Source organism: Hippichthys cyanospilos, chromosome 21 (genome assembly GCF_059441005.1).
Source record: "Hippichthys cyanospilos isolate Australia breed blue-spotted pipefish chromosome 21, RoL_Hcya_1.0, whole genome shotgun sequence".
NCBI lineage: Eukaryota > Metazoa > Chordata > Actinopteri > Syngnathiformes > Syngnathidae > Hippichthys > Hippichthys cyanospilos.
Genome location: NC_142389.1, coordinates 11,687,299 through 11,708,396, shown reverse-complemented (window position 1 = coordinate 11,708,396; position 21,098 = coordinate 11,687,299). Strand labels below are relative to the sequence as shown.

Sequence of the window (21,098 nt, the reverse complement as noted above, 5' to 3'; positions counted from 1 at the left end):
TTAAATGTTGTCTTTTATACAGACAATGAATTGAACCCTGTCAGTACTGTAAGGAACAAATGTCTCCAATGAAAAACGATTTGACACGTATCTCAATATATTTGCATTGAACTAAATCACTGCCAACTCATAAAAATGGATCTTTGACATCTTTTGACGTCAATGGTAGAGAATGAGTAAATAGTAAATAATCTGATTCAATTCGGAATACCTTTTGCAGATTCTTTAAGTAAACCAATTTTATTGAAAAAAAAAACAGTAAAAAATAAAGCAAATTTATTTGGACAAAATGACCACGAATATAGGAAGAGAACCTCCCAAAAAATATCATTAAATTCATGCGATTTTATGAACATAAAAAGACTATCTTCATTTCATCAAAAAAAACAAAAAACTGACATGATTAGTAAGGCAGCTTTTTACCTACGTAAAGAAAAGCAACTTTGAGGAAAATCTATGAAGACAATTTTATTAATATAATTAATATAATTATTTTTAATAATGCAATGCATAAACATAGTTTGGCATTGACAAAGTCATATATTTTTCTTTTTTTTAATCCACTATCTTTTTTGGAAGTTTTTTAAGGGTTAGCATTCGTCAGACTTAGGGCCGCACAATTACTTGAATTTTAATCACGATCACGATATTGGCTGCCACAATTGATTAAGCTGATCCTCTGCAATATTAACATTTAAAAAGCCAGCTACACTCCAGCTAAAATCAAGCTTCATCGTTCACTTATCATCCTACCACCAGGGGACAATGTTTTCCAATTGTTTGCATAACAAAAGCCGTAAAATACCAGTGTGAAATAGTGTTGAATTTCCCACCTGTTACCAGTGTGAAATAGCGTTGAGTTTCCCACCTGATTCCTAATATACGTAGTGCTAGTTGTCAATTGAGACCGATTTTGAAAAATCCAATTGTCAAAAAGTTGGAATAAATTCGGTTTGAAATGACCGAAAATGACATTTTGAGTCCTAATTGATTAAGATTTGCTTAAAAGTAAATAATGTGCTTGGTTTTAAGTAGGCATCATTTTTTTCATTGGTTTGCACTCAACAAGTAAGTTAACTGTGTTGCCCTGTGTGCCATTTGTTTTAATTATTATTTCCTTCATTTATTTATATTAATTCATTATTATTTGTAAGTATCAAGCTTTGAAGCCTTGTTTGTATACTGCTTGTTTCAAAAAAGGGCAATAAATAGACATATTTGACCAATCATGATGAATAATCGTGATGAATAATCGTGATTTCAATATTGATCAAAATAATTGTGATTATTATGTTGGCCATAAATGTGTAACCCTAGTCAGATGCATGACACCACTAGTAACATTGTGACAATTTAAAAGTATAGTAAGGAGATTGCATCCGCCCGCCAGCCCGTCCCTCCGTCCGTCCACCTTCTCAACCGCTTATCAATAGCTAAAGACAGAAGATAGTTTCATAGCAAGATATATAAATAATATCAAGAATCAGTGAATAAAGTTGCAAATACCCATCCTTAAATAGGTGATGGCTGAACTCTATTTTCACAGACAAAATCATGAAGGATAGCATGTCATTTACAAAGCAGTCAATCCGAGCAGATGTCATCGCCTATGCTGCACGCAGCTACTAGGAGGCATATTTGCAGCGATGACGTTGATGTATCATCTTGCGGTATCACCCGCGATTACACTCTTTGTCCTTTTAGCATCTCAGCAATCCAATTCATGAGGTAACGCCTGGCATTGCTTTATCAACAGTGGTGCACAATCCCAGTTTTAAAGCCAATTTCAAACAACAAGCAAAGGCGATGCGCCGAAAACCAATTGCTATCCATCTTAATGAAGTTATTTGCACTGGCTTACATCATGCTTGCCAATATAAGCTTTTGACTGATCCACAATTCAGCACAGCAAATAGCAACACAAGACTGATGGATTCCCACCACTACCAATAAACATTGTTCTTGCGCTATCTGCATTCGGAGCGAAAAAATTTATGGATGGAGCCTTTGGTGAACGACTGAATGAATTCCATTGTTACCGAGCTTGTTGGATTGCCGCTCCATATGACCTTTTGGCTCAGTACCACGGCCCCCCAACCAGGCGTGACTGCAAATATCACGCTGGGATGAATTAAAAAGACCGGAGAATATTTCCAGCGCCATGCAACAATACGCTACACTAATAGCTGGGATTGGAAACGTGTGTCTCACTGGTAGCGGAACCGTATAATTGAATCGGTAAGACAACGGCGTAGGGCTGTCATGGAGGTGGCTGGGCCGGATGATAAGCGGGGCGGCTGTTTCGCGGTGACATCATGTTTGGGAAAATGGAATTTTTAATTAAGACAATGCTGCTTCATTGCCAAGATACTTTTCGTCTTTCCATTACAATTGCCATTTCATTAGTAGTTGGTTTTTATCCAACCAGTGCATGTAGAAAACATTTTGGATCTAAAGTTTATCTCATAGGAGCCAAAACAAGTGTTGAGTGCATAATTGGTGCATACATTATTGCTATGAAGTGATTAAATTATTTATTTTCAAAAATTAATCTCTGTAATGAATAAAAAAAATACATTTTTTCTAAATATTGATGAAATTATACATATAAATATAAATTTGAATATATATCTGAATAAACATATATATATATATATATATATATATATATATATATTATTTTTCATATTATTTTTCAACATCTATTTTCTAAGAAGCTTGTATGGTAGAGTAAGATCTTGGATTTAATGGAAACTTATCCCCCCTAAAAAAAAAAAAAAATGCTTTTAAAGACCGTTGTAATGTATTTCTATGACCCTCTTTTAATTCAGTTTCTCTTCCTGTAAACTACATTGAACAAAACTACATATATATGGAGTTTGCATGTTTTCCCCATAGAAAGAGAGATTGATTTACTGACCTTATAATAAAGTGACTGGAGTCGATGAGGCCTCCATACTTGGATCCCTTCAGGTTCCCAGAGTTCCCCACGACGGCGCAGGTCCGGCACCGCTTCGGCCCGGCGTCATCATAGAGCGTGTCATCAGGAACGATTTGGAAAAGCTCCTCCACCACCTCGCTGAAGTTGGCTGGTCGCTTCTCAAACTGCAGCCACTGGAGGGTGGGGGGGCACACATAAACATTGGCCTCATAACGTGCGATTGGCCGTGGGCTAAATTTAAGTGGAAGCGATTGAACAAGGGCAAAGGAGCTTCATGAGGCCAACACATAACTGACTCGTCCTAAGGGGGGGCTCCTGGCCTGGTCGTCTTCTGGTGGCTTTCAACTCGCTGAGACAGCAGATAAAAGAAATGCAGCAGCATGTGTGCGCTCTGCTATGCGTGCCAAGCAGGCTGGAAACAGAGACGAGACTTTTCTGCTAGATAACTCATTCAGAGCCCACCGGAATTTATTTTCTTCTGACGTACACTAAATAGTGTGCAATTTCTTCCAATAAGGTGACTACTGGATTTAATTGATTTTGAATTGCCAAATAAGCCAAAGAGCTTGAAGCCACAGGTACATGGATGCACACAACATTATGGAACAACCACTACAGAGCTACCGAGACTCCTGATAGTCTCCAGATACTGTATTTTGAAATTTCTGTTTCATGTTGGAATTCGGATACTCCGATACTAACAAAGTACCAGTAAAAATAAACTGTTTAATTAATTTTTAATTCACCAACCTTTTTTCAGACCATCCTATAGCCAAGCTTAAAAACGTGTGTTTGGACTCTTAAAAACTCTTAGAAACAGGTAAGAATATGTCCTTGGGATTGAATGAATAAAATCCGTGGTTCTAAACCTTTTTTTTTTCAGTGATGTAGCCCCTTTGAAAAATCTTTTCAGCCAAGTACACCTTAACCAGTGCAAATCATTTATGGGTTATAAAAACTTAAAACATGCCATCAGTGTCTGATTTATTAACCTTTAGACCCTTTCAAGCTTAATTTGTATTGGTCCACAAAAAATAATCATCTTAAAGTGTTCTTATTTGGATAATTCAACAAATCTTAACAAAAAGTAAACTTTTTTTTTTTTCACAGAAAAATATTCAATCACTAAACAAGAAGTGTCCTGTTTTGGGATTCCAGCAGAGAGCCATTCACACAAATAGATCATTAACTTGATTATTAATAAATATTCGTCCACAAAAGGTAATCAACATAAAATGTCAGACATATTCTCAAAAAGAAATAATTATGAATACATATTTGTCCACTAAAAAAATTACTCAAAATAAAGCGTCTTGTTTTGGGATTGCATTACAGATCTGTTCATATATATTAATAATTTATATATATATATATATATATATATATATATATATATATATATATATATATATATATATATATATATATATATATATATATATATATATATATATTTATATAAATTATTATTAGACCCATTCTCAAAAATAAATAATTATGAATAAATATTTGTCCACATAAAAAATATTCAACTTTTGAGATATTAGTAGCGATACATTCACAAAAATAAATCATTAACTTGACAGGTAACGAGAGGTCCCACATGGCACGTTGGGTCCAACCTTTCTTGTATGGGGGAGAATCAGTCATTTTACAATAATAAAAGTGAAAAACCTATTTAATTTGTTTTATAAACTTATATTTTCTTGAAACAATTAATTGAATAATTATTTTAAAATATTTTTTTGCATGTTTGTTTTATTTAAAATCTTGAGTATCTCCTGAAGTTCCTTCAAGTACCCCCATTTGACAACCACTGAATTAAATCATGCACGTTTGGTCAATCACTGAGGGATCTGAAAATGTCCAAATCGACAGAAATTCAGCCCTGACGCATATGATATAATATGTAATGCTAATATAATATGTAATGCCCTGTTTTTGAAGAGAGATGGAAATTAAAAAGTTACAAAAAGTCTGATTAAAATCGACAATACGATAAAAAAATTAGTCGATTATTAAAATAACTGCAGCCATATAGAGCACTAAAATTAGGGTTGTTTCAGCCCACTACTAATTGAGTACTTGCCGATACTTGGCATTGATACCCCTGAGATATAGAATTTCAATTAACAAAATGTCAAAAACATTGTGACCAATGATTTTATTTCGGTCACATATGCTGATTGCTCATATGTCGAACTGCCGAATTATAGAGCAAACTACTGCCAAGGAGGACTTTCTCTGTCAGTTTTTCCTGCCTTTAGTATCAGTGGCTCATATCGACAGCCTCAACAGATACCAATACCTTAAAAGGTAAAGTAATACGAGAGTCTTGACGAACTGACAATGGCAGGGTAAGGATTAACTGATTCACTTCCAGCCCTGTAAAAATGCATCTGTGATGTCTATAGCCGTCAATGGCATTAAATGAGTTAACCAAATTTCGACCAAAAAAACGCCAAATTTTTTTTCCCCAACTTAACTTCACAAATACTTTCAGTCATGTGCTTGTAAAATTAGACCGGAGTTTAAAAGATCAACTTGGCTCTGACTAATAGTAGGGCAACCATTATTTGAGGAAATAGGGTGCCTTCTATTCTATTTAGGATTGAGATGTACGGTGTTATAAAAAAAAATAGCTGAGGCTAATGCGCAGGTCACACCCTTGCCATCATTGGCAGTCAGCTGGTGACATGCATGACATTTGCTTCGGGAGGCCTCGTCTGCGAGGCGTTTGCTCAAATCACTTGCGACAGGAGGCAACCCTGCGTTTGGCTTTTTTCAACTCTGGTCTCTAATTGGACACGGTGTGAGGTGAATGCCGGATCGGGGATGCACTCTGCTGCCTTCCAGATAAGCGCAGCAGGTTTATTTTCAGAAGCCAACCACTTTTATTTGAAAGAAAATAAAAAGGGATCGCTAAATTAAAAACAAAAAGGTCCAAAGGTCCCAGCTCCAAATTAGTGAAAGGTGTGAATGCGTGTGTGAAAGGTTGTTTGTGAAAATGTGGCCAGATTGGTTGATTGGCCAAATGTCTGTTGGCCAAAGGGACCTGGGATAAATTCCATCCAAGTTTACTATTTAATTTTCAATTAGATTTAATTGTTAGTTTGGTTTATTCCGTGAATTAGGTTTGTTAGTTTCAGTGTTTTGTTTTACTTACCTTTTTTTTTTAATTACTGTTCTATCGATGTTCGTGTTTTTTGTTTTTGTTTTTTTAATTATGTAAGAATTGTTGAGTGCAAGATGAAGAAAAAAAATGAGGACACTATTGTGTGATAAAGTAAACTACAATTCTCATGTTGACCTTACTTTTTTGATATGGATGTACAAGAATTCCAAATTACTGTATATACATAACACTTACATTTAAAATAAGGCCTGCTATCCCATGTATGGTATTAATTGAAAAGAACAAAAACAAATTACATTTTTGTTCAAATTAATTAGTGTTCTAAATGTAACATTTACTTTTAGTTTGGATTATTTTTATTTAGAAAAAAAATGTTTTCCATTTTATTCAGCAACTCCGGAAGACAGAAAAAATAATTTGTTTAATTTATGGCTCACCTGCCAGAAAATTACATTACTAATGACAAGGTGCATCTGTGTAGAATTTATCAGATAAAACACATTTTATGTTTTGTAAAGGAGTCACTCTTAACACATTTTAGCATTACCCCCATGTTCCAATTAATTTGTTCTTATTTAGAATTTGTTCTGTCAAAGCATTGCAGTATACAGTGGACCCCCGGTTTACGATGTCCCTGCCTTACGTTTTTTTCACCTTATGACAAAGACCACTCCGTTTTTTTGTCCCCTCTTTTTGCCATTTTTTCGCCTTACCATACCTCGAACATGGAGGTCAGCGTGCGTGTGTGACTTTACGAGTCACGTCGCGCTCATATGTCTATACACGCGTCACTGATTACGTCACTACAATGCTGGTCTGCTATTTATTGGTCGGTGGCACGATTCCCCAAGATACTGGTCTACTATTGGTGGGTGTCCCAGAAACACTAAGATGCTGGTCTGCTATTGGTCGATGTCACTTGTTCCAAAATGGCGGATCATTAAAGCTTTGTTCTCCAGTGAGTGCTTACAGAAATGTATTTATAGTGCATTTTAGTACTTAATTCAAACTTTAATTGGTTACGCTAATGATTAGCCATGGGTCCAAAGATTGCTAGTGAAGTTAAAGAGGGACGTAAGAAAATGATTCATATGGAAACGAAGCTGGAGATAATCAAGAAACACAAAGAAGGCTAAGATAGCCTAGCCTAGGCTAGGCTACACTCACTATGGCCATAAGACGCTCAAAGGTAAATCAATCCTTGATATATTTTTTATATTTGATTTTGTTTTGTTCTTCTGGTTCAGAAGGCCTTTGATGTCGCTCGTGATCCAGGGCTTATTGTTAGCATAGCAGCGAACAGTTCTTACAGGAACAACAGTGTCCATGCAGAAGTTGATGTAGTCTGTAGTGCAGTTTGCCACCTCCTCAATGTCTCCCCCATGTGACCCCTGCAGTACATCCCAGTCTGTAGATTCAAAGCAGTCTCTCAGAGCCTGCTCTGCCTCAGTAGACCACTTCCTGAATGAGCGTGTGGTTGCTGGTAGCCTCCTCACTTTTGGTTTGTAGTGGGGAGGCTACCAGCAACCACACGCTCATTCAGGAAGTGGTCTACTGAGGCAGAGCAGGCTCTGAGAGACTGCTTTGAATCTACTTCTTCTGAACCAGAAGAAGAGGGCCTTTAAAGACGGTGATCAGCAGGAGCTAAAGCGGGTGCAGAGGGAGCTCAGAGTCCAGCTCCGGGAGGCGAAGGAGCAGTACAGGAGGAAATTGGAGCGGAAGCTGCAGAACAACAGCATAAAGGAGGTGTGGGATGGAATGAAGACTATCACCGGCTGCAGCACAAAGCGGGGTGCTGCCATGGAAGGAGATAGGGGGAGAGTCAACCAGCTGAATAACTTTTTCAACAGGTTTGACCACCCCCACTCGTTCCCACCCCGGAGTACTGCAGCTTCCCTCCTAGCTCACCCTCCCCCCCTAGACACCAGCACAGAGGAGGACATCCCCCCCCCACCCAAGATCACTGCAGCCCAGGTGTGTGGAGAGCTGAGGAGGCTGCGACCCAACAAGGCAGCAGGTCCAGATGGAGTATCCCCGCGACTGCTGAAGGCTTGTGCGTTGGAGCTGGGAGACCCTCTACAGCGCATCTTCAACCTGAGCCTGCAACGGGGGAGGGTCCCCCAGCTGTGGAAGACATCCTGCATTATCCCAGTCCCAAAGAAACCACGACCGGAGGAGCTCAACGACTTCAGGCCGGTCGCCCTGACATCACACGTGATGAAGACCATGGAGCGGTTGCTGCTACACCACCTGAGGCCACAGGTCCGCCATGCCACTGACCCCCTGCAGTTTGCCTACCAGGAGAAGGTAGGAGTGGAGGACGCTATAATCTATATGCTACACCGATCCCTCTCTCACCTGGACAGTGGCAGTGGTGCAGTGAGGATTACTTTTTTGGACTTCTCCAGCGCCTTCAACACCATACAGCCTCTGCTGCTCAGTGGTAAACTGACAGAGATGGGAGTAGGCTCACACCTTGTGGCATGGATTACGGACTACCTGACAGGCAGACCCCAGTACGTGAGACTGGGGGGCTGTACGTCCGACACTGTTGTCAGCAGCACAGGAGCGCCACAGGGGACCGTGCTGTCTCCTGTCCTGTTCACCCTGTATACGTCAGACTTCCAGTACAACTCTGAGTCCTGCCACGTGCAGAAGTTTGCAGACGACACTGCTATCGTGGGATGTATCAGGAGTGGGCAGGAGGGGGAGTACAGGAAACTGATCCAGGACTTTGTCTCATGGAGCGACGCTAACCATCTGCACCTGAACACCACCAAGACCAGGGAGATGGTGGTGGACTTCAGGAGGCCTAAACCCCATCCGGAACCAGTAACCATCAAAGGAGAATGTGTAGAGTTTGTCCAGACCTACAAATACCTGGGTGTGCAGCTGGACAATAAACTGGATTGGACTACCAACACAGAAGCTCTGTGCAGGAAAGGACAGAGCCGACTGTACTTCCTCAGAAGGCTGGCGTCCTTCAACATCTGCAAAAAGCTCCTGCAGATGTTCTACCAGACTGTTGTGGCGAGCGCCCTCCTCTACGCAGTAGTGTGCTGGGGAGGCAGCACCAAGAAGAAGGACGCCTCGCGTCTGGATAAACTGGTGAGGAAGGCGGGCTCGGTTGTGGGCACAGAGCTGGACAGTCTGACAACTGTGGCTGAGCGACGAGCGCTAAACAAGCTGCTATCAATCATGGACAATCCAACGCATCCACTACACAGCATCATCCACAGACAGAGGAGCTGCTTCAGTGACAGATTGCTGTCACTGTCCTGCTCCACGGACAGGCTGAGGAGATCATTCCTCCCCCATGCCATGAGGCTCTTCAACTCCACCCGGGGCAGTAAAAGCTCACATTAAACTCTAAACCTCATACTCTGCACTGCACTATTCACTTTATACAAGCACCTTAATTATACTTGCACTAGACTCCAACGATTCACACTATTCTGTTTACACTGTTAACAAGCACCTTAAGTATACTTCTGTACTGGACTTATGTGTATCTTGTGTACTTTATTTCTCATATTTTATATCTCGACTTGAGGATACTGCTGGTAATGTGAATTTCCCTACGGGGATGAATAAAGTATCTATCTATCTATCTATCTATCTATCTTGTTTAATTTTATGCGTGTATATTATATACAGTATATAAGTAACACTCACTATAGTATTTTGATACCAATTTTTAATATGTATATTGTACACAATTTTGATGTTTTAACCTGGGGTTTTACACACATTAGCTGATTAACATACTGTGAATTTGCGTTACGAGCCCAATCGCAGAACGGATTAATCTCGTAAACCAGGGGCCCACTGTGTTAGATTTGAAATCTACAGAAAGTCTGTTTAAATCTCCCATACTTCCTTAAATTTCATTCAATCACACCAAAATCTACCACTGCAGGTGATCTTAACCCTTGTGCAGTATTTTGACCATTTTTTTAGGTAATTTTCTTCCACATCATTCTCGCAGTATTTTTGCCAAGGGATGACATACTCCAAGGTCACTAAATAACTTGAAATTTTACATGGGTGAAACTTCTGCTCCTAAATTTCTTCTTTTTTTTCAATTCTTTCCCCTTGATGTGAAATCACTTTGATGTAAAGATCAAAAGATTGGACAAAATACGACACATTTAACTCAGTAAATCCCAAAGACATATTTTGACGCTATTTTCCTAAGATCCAGACATTCAAATTTTACAGAACCCCTAAAGGGACATGGAGAAAAAAAAAATTGCGAGATCTCACAATATTTTTTTTTTCTCCATGTCCCTTTAGGGCAGGGGTGGGCAACTCCAGCCCTCGAGGGCCGGTGTCCTGCATGTTTTCCAGTTTTCTCTCCAACACACCTGATTTAAACCATTAGCTCATCAACAAGCTCTGCTGGAGCTTGAGAATAATCCTAATCATTTGATTCAGGTGTGTTTGAGAGAGAAAACAGGAAAACATGCAGGACACCGGCCCCCGAGGCCTGGAGTTGCCCACCCCTGCTTTAGGGGCTCTGTAAAATTCAGATGGGGTTTTTTTTTGTTTTTTTTTTGGATTAAAGTGAGGGTCTAAGAGTGGCGTGAACTCAGTAATCGATTACTTTGGGTATGGTAATCAGTTACTTGAGTATTTGATTTGTTGATGGGATTATTACCTTAGAAAAAAAACATTTAACAAAAAAAACATAAATTAGTAGGTGAAAGTGATTGCTTGTCTGGACTCCTAAAAATGTAAAACATGTAAAATTTCAAGTTAAAATGCCTTTGAGATTGATTGAGTCTTTATGATTATAATTATGATTATTATTGAAAAAAAATATAAATTAGTATCTCAAAGTGAATGTTTGTCTGGACTCTAAAAAATTTTAAAATATCTTTGGGATAGAACGAGTTAATGATGGACGAGTTGACAACTGCTACAAAAAACTTCAAGTACATACCTGCCACCATTTGAAGGTTTCATCCGACAGGACGCTGTTGTCTCTACTCAAGAGCGGGTGGACGGACAGATTGAAGCGTTCCGTGAACCAAGGGTCGTCATCCGCCTCGGTCATGCACTGCCGACAGGCGCATGAGCCCTTGGAGGAGGCGGCCAATCGGAAGGCGTACTTGAAGAAGTAGCTGGAGGGCTCCCGCAAGGTATAGCTGAAGAGGAAGGTGGTGAACGTCACGATGCACAAGAGCAGTGCCAGAGTCTTCAACTTTTTGTGTTTTGGGAGCGTCATGCTGTCACGCCTGGAGTCACTCGGTCGGGAACCTCGAGTGCGCTGAGGATAAAAATAGCATCGGGATCATTTTAAAATGCGTGAAATGCGTGGAAAAGAAGAAGTTCCGCTCTCCTGTTCCTGGAACTTCACATAGCTGCTTTCCCAAAGGTCCTTGATGCAATTTAGGAATGTGATGCTTTGTTTGATGTGGTCTGGCCAATGGGGTTCATGCAGCTCGCTCCGCTTCCACGTCACCTCAATAAGGTCAGCGGTTGATGGGTCATCTGCTCGTTTAATCATCTACCTAAAATGCAAACATTAGGTCATTTAGTTTCTAGAAAAAAGACCCACAAAAGTGATTCCATTTTTATTTTGATATCTATCAAAAGAATTCTATTAAATTGTTTTTGTTTGCACACTCTTCATAGAATTACAAAGCCCCCATAAAATTTTCTCAAGCCGACCAAAAAGATTCGGTTGCATTTCTAAGGGATTTTTAATATATGTTTTATTTTATTACAAAAAAGACTAAATGTTCCATATAAAATGGCCATAGAATTATCTTAGGTAAACATACACTTAATTCATAACTTTTCTACTAATTATGATTAGGGGCCTTCCCGTTTTCGTCGGGACGCCCCATGACCTGCGTCATTATCACCACTTGATCGAATAGACAACATCCTTATTTACTTAGATTTTGTCCGTGATTTCACTGTGACCTGTCTTGCATGGACATAGGGCAATGGAAAGTGGCCATGGGTGGTATTGCTTGTAATTAAAAAAAAAAAAAAAATGTTGAAAAGGAATTACATTTTTTACTAGCCCGAAAATGTCCGTTAAACATTATATTTTAGCATTAAGCTAACATACATGCATTATTATAACCTCTGCTTGGATGTGACATTACTTGCACCAACATACAGGAATGAAAAATGGCCATCAGCTTCATTTTTTTTAATTTAAAGTTTAAAAAGTTATGAAAAGTAATTGAATAAAAATGTGCTAATGATGAGTAACTCAAAAAAGGCATCCCACACTATATTTTAGCATTGAGCCAGCAATATTATATGATTTGGTTGGTTTTGACATGACATGCACAGACATATGGGAATGAAAAATGGCCATCGGCTTCAGTTTTTATTTTTTTAATGAAAAAAAAGTGAAATGTAATTTAACAAATCAATGCTAAAAATGATCAACCCGTAACTGACATTCTGCATTATGTTAGCATTAATAAGCAGACGTATCATCATTGTACAAGTAGGTTTTGGTTGAATATTTTGTTTTATCTTTTTAATGTCATTAAACTGGGAGCAATAAATATTCAACTTAAAGAAAGCACACCTGCCCCCTTATTCAATCAATGTTAAATTATGCAAAGGGTAGTCTAGAGCCCCTTTCCCACTGAGACCCCAAAATTTAAATATTGAATAAAAATACATTTAAATAGCTTTGACAAATGAAGGGAATGCATTTGGGTATTGGTCAGGGTTTTTTTCAAGGTCACAATTGTTCTTAAAGAGAGAATGTGTAAGATTTAGACTGTTTTTCATTTAAAAGGATTAAATGAAATGATTATAAATTTCAAAAACTTGCAAATAAATGTGTTCTTGATGACCAACAGTATGCCTTAAATATAATCGTAGGTCTAGTTATCATTAAATGATATTACATGGGGGGTGGCACTCCTCCGGAGGCCGTCATGTCTGTTATACGTAGCTACAGACAATGGTAAATGCAGCATCTCCTGCTGGCTGTAATGAAAAACGGTCTAAATCTTACACATTGTCCCTTTAAGGCATTCTTAACTGCTGTGCTATATTTTGCCAAATTTTTGGTAATTTAGACATTATGAAAGAGTCTTTTTTGTGATGCAAGGAAAAGCAAATAAGACTGTTTCAGAATGACCTAGGAACGTCTTAAGAACAATTGTGACCTTGAATGGAACCCGATGAGATGAAAAGAGCTGCTACCTCCACTGCAACCGCTAACGTTCGCCCCTTAGCATGCAATAGTTTTAAAATATTTAAATGGTTTGGATGTGTTTAATGTGTGTGGGATCAATTATTTTAAAAATGCATCCACTGCGAAAATTGGAGGCTCAACAGAACTAATGTGTTCTTTATTGGGACACATGGCAGCCTGCCATAAATTGTCATGTTAATCGCTTCTGTAGTTATTTGTCTTTTTGCTTTCCTCATCCCGGTAACCATTGTGATGAGCGCATTATCAACACAGAACCTCATTTTGCATTTGGCGGACGCGGGTTGAAAAACAGGTTGCATGGCTTTTTATTGAGCCCATATTTTCTCCGATGGCGGAATTCCCACAGTGCCTTGGCTTTTTTATTTCACCCTCTGCATTCAAACAGGATCTTCCAGCAGGTCATTTGGGCTTTCATAAATGCTATATATATCTATATTTAGCTGACAGCAGATTCCCAGAGAAGATATGGCGCAATCAACATAGCGCAGGGACGATGTAATACAAGGCAAAGTGATCCCTGGAAAGACTCAACCTGCCCTTTTCCTCTTAACAAGCCGCCCCCTCATAGGGAAGATTTGTAGCAAAGTACATTACGGCGCCAGAAAGCCTCCTGGTCTTTCTTGATTAGAAATTGATCAGGTCATTCAAATGGTAACCCCTGGAGGGGAAGCAAGGAGGATTGGCTTCGGAGGCCACCGGGGCACAGCGGGCCCGTCGCTTTCCCGATCCAAGCAGGAAGCGGGCGGGCGCTTATTATTGGCAGGAAGGACACAAGCCGATGCGCAGGAAAGCTGCCATGTGCCGCCGCTCGCTGGTTGCTGAGTGGAGGAGGACAGCAGATTTGCATGCAACAGCGGTTTGGTTCTTGAGAGCTTTGTGAACAAGTCAACAAGAATGACCATTTACGGCCAAACAAGTCATGTTACAAGAGTATAATCAGCATATTGTGAAAAGGAATTTATGGGTGGAAAGTGTAGTGTATTTTGGGATATGACCATTGAGCTTTCATTTACTTTTTCATTAATTTCTTTAGTATGTTGCTAAAGTCTCACTGTCGTAGTGTTTGTCAGTTTAACTTCTAAGTCAGATAACAGAGAACGGAAGCATTCCTCCTGAAGCAGCCCTGGGGGCTGGGGGTTACTGGACCCCTGACCACCCCACAACTAAAACAATGGTCAGGTGCCACATTTGGCAGAGGTGGACTAAGGCATGTAATTTGAGTCGTAAAGGAAGAGATAGAGGGTTTTTAAGACTAGAACTAAGAGCCGTGTGCGCTCACCATCTTGGCCTCATGAGCGAGCCCGCTTTAAAATCAGCAGTATGAAACAATAGAATAAAATATTTTTCCAAACAAGATGCCCGAGTCCAAGTGGCCTTCATTTTCATCACCAACCAGCATTGCCTGGCGGTACATTCTGGAAACACATCTGGGCCAGAACCACTACAAACGTTAAAAAAAAAAAAAAAAAAAAAAATCACCACAAAAGATGAACAATATTATGTCAGGAAAAGAAATTGCAACTCTATTCTTCATTCCTTCTTTATTGAAACAGGAAATTCTGTTTTTATATGCTATTTGAAAATAGTACATTTTAGCACTTTTTTCTTACAAATGACAAATTTTTGGAATGCTATTTTACAAGAAAATTTTATTTGTATGGAATATTTCAACATTACTCTCACAAAATTATGACTTTTGTCACATAATTACTGTTGAAAAAACTTCTTTATAAACATATTGTAACTTCATTGTAATATGAATTTTTGTAATGCTATTTAATTTTAATTCAAGCTTTCAATTCAATTGTACAATGATGCCTTTCTTACAACATTATTTTTTTGGAAGAATTTTCATTCAATTATTCCAGCTTAATTGTAAATTTACAATGATATCTTATACATATTTTAAATGCTTATATATTAATATATGTTTTTTAATGTAATATTTCAAGTTTAATCTTGTAAAATTTGTTTTGTGCCTTACATGTTATTGGAAAAAAAAAGTACAAATATTCCGACTCAAGTGTAAATCGAGCATTGTAAAATTACGCTAGTTCTCAAAAATATTTTTTTCTGATGCTAATTTACATGAAATTATTGTAAAAATACTAATTTTCTCTAAATGACTGTACATAATTCTTCTACAAATATTATATATAGTCTTTTTTTTTACTTGTATTATTTTTGTCGTAACTTAAAAACTTAGTTTTTATGTAAAATAACTTAGTATAAAAATGTATCCCTTCACTACAATGAAAAACAGTGGTTATTATCATGCCTAATTTCAAATGTCTATGAAAATGTAGTTGGAATTTGTTCTTTTCTAATATTACATGGCTCTCGTGAAACTAAGAGAAGGTTTTAATGAACGTAAAAGTTTTAATTTCCCTTTAAAGTATATTTTCCTATGTAACAATTCTAGCGATCTATAATATATTTTTTATGTTGAGTCTTAATGTAAGCATTGTATTTACATTACCATGAAGTTTCCATTTCATGAGGATAAAATTGCAACATTGTGAAAAAAATACAATGTGCAAAAACATAACATTACTTGGAGAAGGGAACGTTGTGGTTTTGGGTAACATTTTGGCTTTCTTTACATTGTTGGCTTCAATTTAATGGATATCGTGGCGCTCTCTGAAATTTGCACCATGGCCACCTGGGGCAGTATAACACACAATTACAGCCCTTGTGTAAACCTCCGTGATCTTACAATAGTTGTTCTTCAGAGTATATAGACTATATGCTTGTGAATTCATCCAACCATTTTTGATATATATATATTTTTTTATAAGCACTTATCTTGTTCAGACGCTCATTATCAGCAACAAGGACATAAGCCGTCGCACACGAAGGCACCACTTGCCGCTATAAGTCACAGTGGACTGCAAATTTGCATACAAGCCGAGCTGGGTTATTGTCTACTGGGAGAAGATTTGACAACCTGGGGACACTCCAATGAACAGAGCTGCTCCTCCCCATAAACGAAGCCGTTGTTTGACTCGGATCACTTTGAAGCCCTTTCCCCCCACCGCCGCCGTATCTTGAGTACTCTCCGACAGCTGGCGACGTTTTGAGACATCACTTCTGGGTCGCCTGACCTTGTCTTACTGAAGGATGGCAGACTTACGCTGATCAAAGTTTGCCAAGCTGAGACAGCAAACGCTGCACTCAAAGCAAGTGGGAGGAGGGCCCTAATCTTCCATTTTGAAAAGTCATCACCTTGGCGGGATGTCGCTATACGAAAGTCTTCTGTTCCTCGGGAACGGTTTGTATGAGACCTCCGAAAAATGTGAAGGTTTGTCTTCGCCTTTATATGCCCCAAACGCGAACCTGACGGACAAAATGAAAAAAAGTGATAGAAGGTCGGCGTACTCATCACGAGGCACAAAATATTCACCTTGTCAAACGAAATTCGTCCTCTGTGCCGAGAATGTAATCAACCACTTTCAAGCTGACTCGTGGGAGGATTGTTTGTGACTCACAAAATGAATGCACTTCACATTCTAACATGCCAGGTAATTTATATTCATTAACCTGTTACTTCCGTCACTTGGTGCATGGCGACACTCTGGAATCACGAATGGATTATTCGAATGACAATAAATAAAATATTATTTTTGGTATAGTAAATCAAGGGGATGGGCAGATTTTTTTTAACATGTCACTTCAAGAATAATGTGTGGAAAAATAAATAAAGCCATATATATTTTATATTATATATATATGTATATATATATATATATATATATATATATATATATATATATATATATATATATATATATATATATATATATATATATATATATATATATATATATATATATATATATATAAAACCATATATTTTGATATATCATATTTTACAATATATACTTTACATATTTTAGGCTAAGGTTAGGTTCAGGCATTCCCTGAATGGAAGCTAAAATCTATAAATTCCAGCGTTGAAAAAATAATGTTGAAAAAGAAATAGTCATGATATTTTTGACAATTGATGAATCGTTAACATACCCTTTCATAATTTAAAATTGTGCATATGCAAGGAAATTTAGCTTGTCAAAGGTAAATATTTCCTGCTTTTTTCTTTGGTATGTGTGATGCTACTTTTTTTCAGATCGATACCAGTATAAGTACCCAACTCTTGAGTAGTCACTGATACGATACCAAGTACTTATTATCACTAGTACCACCACACTTAATCCCTCCTTACTTTCTCCCAAAAACAATGACAAATCATTTTTAAAAAATAGACCATGGTTTGGTGACTACTGACTGATTGTAATTTACAGTAAAAAATGGTCTGATATACATACAAATTATATGGTTCCTGTCACTTAATCCCTCCTCACTATCCCCCCAAAAACAATGATAAATCATTTTTTAAAAAAGACCATTGTTTGGTGACTAGTGACTGATTGTAATTTACAATTAAAAAATGGGCTGATATTCATTAGTTGCTTCCTGTTCAAATATATTTGCTCTTTATTTGAAAAGAAAAATATGCGGTTGCTGTTACCAAGATCTAACATATATAATATATGCAGTACGATCTGAGCCTTAAATTTATTTTAAGTTATATTAAAAACAGAATTAGATCAGATTTCCTGATACGTGCTAAAATGTCGCATACCTCCTGAAGTACCTTCATGTACCCCCAGGGGTACTTGTATTCGCAGAACAGCTGGATTAATCGACCAATAACATATTAATCGAATATTAACTAATTTATTTCCAGCCCAGTTAAAATGGCTTTTTGATTTATGTAGCCGAATGAGTTAAATTATTCACTGCAGCTGAGTTAAAATGGTTCTTTGATGTCTATTGCCGTCAATGGTAGTTAATGAGTTAAGAGAATCATTATTTGCAGACCTTTGTATTATTTAGCAATGTTGTGTTGTCAGATATGATTCTTTTTTGGACACATAAGAGAAAAACATGTAGTTTTAAAAATCCTTGTGCGGCCATAGCCTTAAAGTATGATTCTGACCCAGCAGCTATGTTGAAGATGTAAGGTAGACATCAGCATTTTTTGGTTTTGTTTTGTTAATTTGGTCCATTAATGGAGCACAGTCACAGTTTCTGCAGCCTTTGCTTTGTCGTCAAAGTCACAATGGAAGTCGTTGTAGCTGCAAAAGGAGGGGGCTCGCTCTATATTGCGTCCTATTTTACTCTTTGGGATCTGCAGGTCATTTTCTCAGTGTGTTTACTGGTTGTGACGTTGGCTGTCGTGTTAGGATGCAGCGACGAATTAGATACGTCGGCCCAAAAAGGAACGCTATTGTCTTGCGGGATGTTGACGTCTCGTTTTTTGGCAGGTCACAACTGAAGGCCTGACAAGACAAGTACGCCATCAGCGAAAACAAGGGCCCTCAGAGCAAAACAAAGGAACAAAGACTATTGTAGCTAAATAAATCAGATGAATAAATACAGCATCGCACTTGTAGGGAATCCAAGTGGCAGAGACATAAACAGAAAACTGATGATAGATAAATTAAACATGATGAAATAAAGCAAGTTGCACTTGAAAATAGGACCGAACTGGTCCAAAAAAAATTCAATGGAACTTCAAATTTCATGTGAAAGGGATTTTTTTTTTTAATGTATTTACAGCAGTAAAAAGTTAATATGTCTATAAATGATCTGAAAATTAGTATTCATGTACAATCAACACAATAAGTACAGGTTAAAGTTATGAAAAACAATGTAGCTGTCAAATTAATTATAGAAGAACTCACACGTTTGCTGCTGAAAATGGCACAAATGTGTACTAGCCCTTTAACCCTTTCTCTACCAATTAGTATGTTTTTAAATTAAAGTTATGTATTAATTGTTTATCTGTCTAAGATACTTGTAAAATATGTTTAAAAATGACCACTTCCTTTTCCACCAAGAACTACCACTGGGACTACATATCCCATGGACCACAATACTTGTACAAGAAATGAGTCAGAGAAGTGAAAATTATCCCCAAATGCTTACAATACATAATAATCAGTGTAATATATAGTAAAATACATATACTGTATTGTACATATTATCTATATATTTTCTCAGTACTAGATCGTTAATTCACAAGAAATTGTACAATGTAACCTAGCTTGTTGTGTATGGAAAAGTTTTTAAATGTCACTAGAATCTGTAGTTAGGTATGTAATGAACCACTGGGATGCCATCTCATCTTATATCTACGATTCCTATAGCCAACTGTGATTTTTTTGCAAAGTTGTGGGAGGCATTGTCCCAACGGGAGTGAAAGGGTTAAGGCCTAATGTGTTGTGGGAATTTGCAACACGCACAGTATAATACTGTCATGAAGATACAAAGAATACTACAAGAATAACTAAAAACAAAACAAAAAAACAAACAAAAAAAAACAACCAGTAAGTCACAGTAAACTGAAACAACATTAATCATTCCTTGCAGTAGATAAAGAAAATATACCTGCCATTATTATGCCTGAGTACAGTGGACCCCCATATTACAGCGTCCCTGGCTTATGTTTTTTTTTTCATGTTGCGACACGGAATACTGGGTTTTTGTGTCCCCTCTTAACGATTTTTTTTCCAGCTTTGTGACAAAAACAATTGTCCTGACCCTAGGGGGTTGGCTGTATTTTTGTTGTTTTGTTCCATCGGCAGGTGCTTTTAGGTAATTGCACTTATTTTCTGTTGCCCACCATGCAACACGTCACTACAATGGTGGTCTGCTATTGGTCAGCATCTCTTCATGGAGATGCTGGTCTGCTATTGGTCGGCCTCACTCATTTCAAAAAGGCGGATTGGTAAAGCTTTGTTTTATTGCGAGTGGTTACAAAACTGTATTTACGTGCATTTTACTGCTTAATTCAAAGATGAAAGGGTTAGCCATGGGTCACAAGATTGCTAGTGATGTTAAAGAGAGAAGTAAGAAGATAATTTATATGGAAACAAAGCTTCAGATAATCAAGAAATACGAAGCTTTCCTAGCCTAGGGTACCCTTACTAGGGAGTATGGGCATAACAAGCGCAGCTCAAAGGTAAATAAATCCTTTCTATAGTTTTTATTTTTGATGCCTCTGATTGTATTCGTGTATATTATATACATATGTAGCACTTACTATATATTTTGGTACCAATTTTTAATATGTGTGTACAATTTTGATGTTTTTACCTGGGGTTCAAAACACATTAGGTATTTAACATAGGTTTGGATTGCCCGCCATGTGGTGAATTCGTCTTACGAGCCCAACCACGGAATGGCTTAATCTCGTAAAACGGGGCCCCTCTGTATTATATTGTTTGTCTACATGTGTTGCTTCAGTCTGATATTTTCACCTCCTGCCGATGGTTTGGAAAAAAATCAAGGGCGGTTTATGAAAGTTATGTTTCACAAAAAAATTCCGAATCATGAATTAACAGGGGTCCCTTATACGACATTTATGAAAAAAAAAATGCATTGGTTTAATTATGAGTTCAAACGTAGAAAGACGTGTAGGTCTGTGACATTTTGTTTCCGAAGGGAGAGAAAAAACCTCCAGTGTGATTTTCCCACTCTAAATCCAATACTGTGACTGAGAGAATGTGAAATGAAAAGATTTTTTACATTTGATGGCATCACATCTGCAAATCCGCAGAGGCTTTAAGTTGGGCGCTTTACTTGGGAGAGTTTTATTCTCACATATTGGCTTTCAGGCAGCGTTTTATCTTCATATTAAAAAAAAAGGCTGCGGCGGTGACGGCTGTTTCTTGCTCGAGTGCATAAAGAGGCTTTCAGAGTGCATTGAAGTCTGTTCACATGATTAAAGGAAGTGGAGAAGTTCAGCGCTGAAAGCT

At 37.8% G+C, this 21,098-nt stretch overlaps 1 protein-coding gene across 2 annotated transcripts in view; it reads right to left on the bottom strand.

Annotated features, from left to right (window-relative positions):
• The window catches only part of LOC148406615 (CMP-N-acetylneuraminate-beta-galactosamide-alpha-2,3-sialyltransferase 1-like), a 50,814-nt gene that overhangs the window by 10,626 nt on the left and 19,090 nt on the right, over positions 1 to 21,098 (bottom strand). The window contains exons 2-4 of one of the 2 annotated variants that reach the window (XM_088404206.1): positions 11,192 to 11,593; positions 11,023 to 11,065; positions 2,921 to 3,114 (exon numbers count right to left, since the gene is read on the bottom strand). In XM_088404206.1, the coding sequence (XP_088260332.1) occupies positions 2,921 to 3,114; positions 11,023 to 11,065; positions 11,192 to 11,307 (353 nt within the window). In that variant the 5' untranslated portion in view covers positions 11,308 to 11,593. Of the gene's footprint in view, positions 1 to 2,920; positions 3,115 to 11,022; positions 11,594 to 21,098 lie in introns of both variants that reach the window. The other variant, XM_088404205.1, reaches the window with a different exon arrangement.